Genomic DNA, 6,408 nt, shown 5'->3' with positions numbered 1-6,408 from the left:
ACAAGTCTCGCTTAGCCCAACGCAGTACACATAGCAAGGGTTTATATAGACACAGACACAGACAGACAGACAGACACAGACACAGACACAGACACACAGACACAGACACAGACAGACACAGACACAGACACACAGACAGACAGACAGACACACAGACAGAGACACAGACACAGACAGACACAGAAACAGACACAGACACACAGACAGACACAGACACACAGACACACAGACACAGACACAGACAGACACAGACACACAGACACAGACACACAGACAGACACACAGACACACAGACACAGACACAGACAGACACAGACACACAGACACAGACAGACAGACAGACACAGACACAGACACACAGACACAGACACAGACAGACACAGACACACAGACACAGACACACAGACAGACACACAGACACAGACACAGACACAGACACACAGACACAGAAACAGACACACAGACAGACACAGACAGACACAGACACACAGACAGACACAGAAACAGAAACAGACACAGACAGACACAGAAACAGACACACAGACAGACACAGAAACAGACACAGACAGACACAGACACACAGACACACAGACAGACACACACAGACACAGAAACAGACACAGACACAGACAGACACAGAAACAGAAACAGACACAGACAGACACAGAAACAGACACACAGACAGACACAGAAACAGTCACACAGACAGACACAGAAACAGACACAGACAGACACAGACACACAGACACACAGACAGACACACACAGACACAGAAACAGACACAGAAACAGACAGACACAGACACAGAGACACAGACACACAGACAGACACAGACAGACACAGAAACAGACACACAGACAGAAACAGACACAGACACAGACAGACACAGAAACAGAAACAGACAGACACAGACACAGAGACACAGACACACAGACAGACACAGACAGACACAGAAACAGACACAGACACACAGACAGAAACAGACACAGACACACACATAGAGCGTCAAGTGTTTTTTTAAATAAAAACAAACAGATAAAAATAGAATTAGACACATCAGTAGGTTACATTCATATTCTACACATTCACTATATATCTCTGCTGAAAGTCAACATAAAATCATTTCTGCTCGACCTGTGAATGTTTCAGTTGTAATAACTCACCTCTGAAATGACTTTCCATTTCGGCTGATGCCAATGTTCTCAAACTCTTTAGTATCGATGTTCTCAGGCAGTCTGTGTGATTTGAGACCGTTTACTGTCATGTCCAGGGATGCTCATATTAATGTTGGGTTTCTACGCCTTTCTGCACTGCTGGCTCAATGCTTTCGCTGAGATGCTGCGCTTCGCTGACCGGATGTTTTACAAAGTAAGAGGAAATCTCATTAGTTTAAAGGAAGAGTTCAGCCAAAAATGAAAATGTACTCACCCTCAGGTCATCCGAGATGTAGATGAGTTTATTTCTCAATGGATGCTCTGCAGTGAATGGGTGCCGTCAGCAGTGTTGGGTGTAATTAGTTACTTTTCCCTTGAAAAAGTAAAGTAAGGGATTACATTTATTTATTGCTGTAATTTAATTACAGTTAATTCTTATATAATTGAAGTTAATACTGTGTATAGACTGTAGAACATTTATATACAATACAATAGTGGATTTAACATCACAATTTAAAATCTAACCTTAAAATGCATGCTTTTTATGTACTCTTCTCACTTTAAATAATTTGGTGAGTTACTAAGAATATTGGCAACACTTTAGTGTCCAATTCTCACTATTAACTAGTTAGCATGAATATTACTGGGATATTAGCTGTTTATTATTACTTAAAATAAAACACACACACATATTAATGTCTTATTCTGAAGACCTTACCACTCCAGTCCATCAGTTAACATCTGGAGAAGACAAAAGCTGAGACAAACCCATCATTAAGATGTTTTTAACTCAAATACTATAATTCATAATCCATAATAACGCTTCCTCCAGTGAAAACGTGTTCTGGTCTGAATCAGGAGAGAAATCTGCACAGATCAAGCAGTGTTTACAAGACAAAACAGCTCTAAACAAATATGTGTCTGGATTTTGATGCGAGAGACAACAGGAGATGCACTTTTTCACTGGAGGAAGCGTTATTATCGATTATGGACTCGGATTTGAGTTAAAAACATCTTAATGCTGGATGTGTTTCAGCTTTTGTCTTCTCCAGATGTTAACTGATGGACTGGAGTGTTGTGGATTATTGTGGTGTTTTTATCAGCTGTTTGGACTCTCATTCTGACGGCACCCATTCACTGCAGAGCATCCATTGCTGAGACACTGATGCAGAGACACATTTATACAAACCTGATGAAGAAACACACTCATTCTAATCTTGCATGAACTGAAGGTTAGGACATTTATAGCAAATCTTAATTTTTTTGTCTGAAATATTTCTTTAAAGCCAGTGGTTTGTACACCAATATATAAAACAACCAGAAACATAAAAAAAAAAAAGTATAATATTCTATACAGTAAATTTATGTCACATTATTTTAAAAGGACTGGTGGAACTCGACGTCTTTCGCTAATTACTATCGCACGTGGAACATCGTCGTGCACGACTGGCTTTATTACTACGGCTACAGAGACTTTCTCTGGGTGAGGACCGACTCTCCTGAATCTCATGTTTGAAATGCATGTCATGTTTTAATAATTCTGACATGAAATCCTCTCAATCCCTCAGCTGACGGGTCATAAGCTCCGATCGGTCGCCACGCTCTCTGTTTTTGCCGTTTCTGCATTAGTTCATGAATACGCCTTCACCTTGGGCTTCGGATTCTTCTACCCGGTGATGTTCTGCACGTTCGCGGGCATTGGTGGTAAGAAAGCAAGAGATCCTGGTGTGAAACATACAAAATAGCATTATGAACATTGCATTCTCAGTGAATGTGAATCAAAACTGATCAAACCAAGTCATGCACAGAGGGTTGAAGTGCTCATCTAGTGAGCTGCGTATAGTTATGGAAAACAATTTAGAGACCACTTGAAAATTCTCAGTTTCTCTGGATTTACTAGGTATGGCTTTGAATACAATTTTAATGTTTGTTTTAATCTATAAAGGTATAATATATTTCTTCCAAATTCCAAATAAAAATATTGTCATTTAGAGCTTTTTTTTCTTTCCAAAAATTACAATTGGTCAAAATAACAAATGTTTTCATTTTTTTTTAATTGAAAATCAGGGTTATTCCACCAAATATCGATTTTCTGAACTTTCTGATTTTTGAAGGTCAAAACATTGGTATTGTGTCGTCTAAAAATGAATATTAACATGTCTGTAAACATGGCATCTTTTTTTTTTTTTGACCAATCGTCATTTCATGCTCTAAATGACAATATTTTTTATTTAAAATTTGGAAGAAATGTCATCAGTAATTTGCAGAATAAAACAAAACATTTACATTTTACTAAAACAAATAACTATAAATCCAGAAAAATTTCCAGAGAATTTTCAAGTGGTCTCTTAATTTTTAAACAGACCACACGACCACACACATGTTGGTTTTTGTGGTTTATGGGGACTCTCCATAGGCGTAATGGTTTTTATACTGAACAAACTGTGTGTGCTATTGCCCTACACCAACCCTACACCTAAACTTAGCCCTCACAGGAGACTTTGTGCATTTTTAGATTTTCAAAAAAACACCATTTAGTATTTTTAAGCCTTTTGAATTACGGGGACATAGGCAGTGTCCTCATAAACCACCTTCATATTGTAATACCTCTGTTATACCCATGTCATTATACACATTTGTGTCCTCATAAACCACATAAACATGCACACACTCACACACACACACACACACACACGTGTATATATAGTAAAATTTTATTGAGTAACTTTAGTAAAAGTAAAAATACAAATGTAATAAAATTGTAATTTAATACAATTTTATTAAATCAAATTTAATAAAAAATCAACTGTTCACTTTTAGTTCATGTTAGCTCAGGTTCATAAAAAAATAACAAATACAGCTTTTGATTTTAATAATGCATTAAATGTTGAAACTAACATTAACTGAGATTAATGATTTAGAAGTGTTTTCCATTATTAGCTCATGTTAATGTAGTTAAACAATGTTAACAAATTGAACCTTATTGTAAAGTCTTACCATCTATTTTTATTTAACATTTTTGCTGAACTCACTGCAGTGCATTCTAGGATTTCCTTATCTATAAAATAAAAATGTATATAAATAAATAAATAAACATTGGGACAAAATCTTAAGGCAGCAAGACATTTATTTATAATATAATATTAATATGAATAATCTAATAATATAAATTATAAATAAAATATAATAAATAATTGACAATAAATAAATTAATGCATGAATACCTTGCTGCTTTAAGATTTTGGCTATCGTGAAGTATTCAGACACCGTGTTGCCTAAGGAGAGCTCCTGTGATGACGTGGCATGCTGTCTTGTTAGGGAGCTCACTATGTTTAGGAGCAGAGATAATGAGCGGGCAGAAATGCAGCGACTGACTGTTTTTCATCTTTCCAGTGGTGTTCAACTTTGCCATGAATGACAAGCGGAAGAGCCCGGTGTGGAACATCATCATGTGGACGTGTCTGTTCATCGGTCAGGGCGTGCATGTGTGTCTGTACTGTGTGGAGTGGTACGCTCAGATACAGTGCCCTCGCACCGGGGTAAAGATCCGGCATAAACACACTCACACTTCAGCTCCGTGATTAACGGATCACTGTCTGCTCACCAAAGCTCAGAGTGCAGATGTCGCTCAGAGACTGTGACGATTGAGTTCAGTCCAGGATTACGGTACAAGAGCAAAGCCAGCTGAAGAACACACTGGCAGATGGTGTACGATGTGCTTACAGCTCCCAAATACAGCAGAACGCAACAAATCTGAAGCACTGCACTGCTTTTAACTGCAAGCTTGTTTCTGCCACAGGAGAAAAAAATCAAAAAGGGTAAATATGACTTTGCTCTCACAATTCACAATTTTTACTTTGCAGTTCTCAGGATTGTGAGATAACAAACACCGATATAAATCACAATTCTGAGAAAAGTCTGAATTGTGAGATTGCAATTACATTTTTTATTCCATGGTGATTTCCCCCAAAATCGCTTGATATGAACTCAGAATTGAGGGGGAAAAAGTCTTGCAAGCAATGCAAGAAATTAAGTCAGAATTCTGAGTTTATGTATCATATATAGATGCTTACTTATTGTCCTCAGAAGTGTGAGAAAAAAGTCAGACTTTACAGATAAAAAGTCACAATTATTTTTTCATCCTGTGGAGGAAACAAGCTTCCATAAAAAAATAAAAATAAATAAAAAAAGTGTGCCAACTATAACATGCATTTAGGAGCACATCATGTGAAGAATAGGGGTTCTTAAGTCTTAAATTCAGTTTCTAAATTTGAGCCAATAAAGTCTTAAATAAGGTAAAATGGCTAACAAAAAAATCTTAATTATAATCTCAAGTAGGCTTACATTTGTGTCCAGAAAACAGGAATTGCGGTACAGCCTAATGTGATTATTAAACTTCAAAAGGTGATGATTTAATGAAAAAGGTGAGCGCTACGTGTTTCAAAGTAGAAAACAGCCTTGCAGTCAATAAATACTGCAAATTTAAAATATAAATAATTCCATAATTATTAAATACAGATTCTCCTCTGCTCCTTGTGAAAATAGTGTCAAGCCCTGTAAAGACAGAGGAGCATAAAGTTATAATAGATATTGCAAAAATATCATAGAGCTGGACAAATGGCAATTTAAAAATATAAATGTCCTCTTGGTGGCACTGTAGGAGCACTTTAAGTATTGGGGGAAAATTATGTTCAAATGTTCATTTTTGGGTGAACTATCCCTTTAAGAACAAGCATTTCTTCTTGTGAGTCCAAGATATTCCGCATACACTGAACAATTGTGTTCATTTTCTGTGCATTAATGCTGTAAATCATATTTAAGAACCATAAGTTTACAGTTTGATGCATTTTCTCCTTACAGATGAGTTTCTGGGAGCTGGTGACGCCGCGATCATGGACATGCTACCAGTGACAAACTTATAACAAACTATAACAAACTAACAATACACAAATAATTTCAAATTGGCAAGTTAAACATTGCATTAAACATGAACATTTTAAAGACTGAAATATGTCATGAATTTGAGATTTTCTCAAGAAATAATGTAAATACATTTCTGAAATAATTACAATAACTATAATAATTACAAAAAAAATTACTGAAAAATCATTTTTTATCAGATCCGTTCCAACTTCAGAATCCAAACCAAAACCCAAGATGAGGTTCTTCACTTTTCTTTATGTTGTGGATTTAAATGAAGCATTTAAAATGAATACAGGCTTCATATTTCAGTCCCTCCGGATTGTTTTGCCCC

General features: G+C 36.4%; 1 protein-coding gene across 1 annotated transcript in view; it reads left to right on the top strand.

Moving 5' to 3' along the window:
* Window positions 1-6,241, top strand: part of soat2 (sterol O-acyltransferase 2) — a 16,306-nt gene extending 10,065 nt beyond the window's left edge. Inside the window, exons 12-16 of the mRNA XM_079431267.1 lie at window positions 1,271-1,368; window positions 2,539-2,637; window positions 2,723-2,858; window positions 4,548-4,693; window positions 6,015-6,241. Coding sequence (XP_079287393.1) covers window positions 1,271-1,368; window positions 2,539-2,637; window positions 2,723-2,858; window positions 4,548-4,693; window positions 6,015-6,065 — 530 coding nt within the window. The 3' untranslated portion in view covers window positions 6,066-6,241. The remainder of the gene's footprint in view (window positions 1-1,270; window positions 1,369-2,538; window positions 2,638-2,722; window positions 2,859-4,547; window positions 4,694-6,014) is intronic.
* The last annotated feature ends 167 nt before the right edge of the window (window positions 6,242-6,408 follow it).

The sequence above is a fragment of the Barbus barbus genome, assembly GCF_936440315.1.
Source record: "Barbus barbus genome assembly, chromosome: 13".
Classification (NCBI taxonomy): domain Eukaryota; kingdom Metazoa; phylum Chordata; class Actinopteri; order Cypriniformes; family Cyprinidae; genus Barbus; species Barbus barbus.
This window is presented reverse-complemented; position numbering and strand designations above follow the sequence as displayed.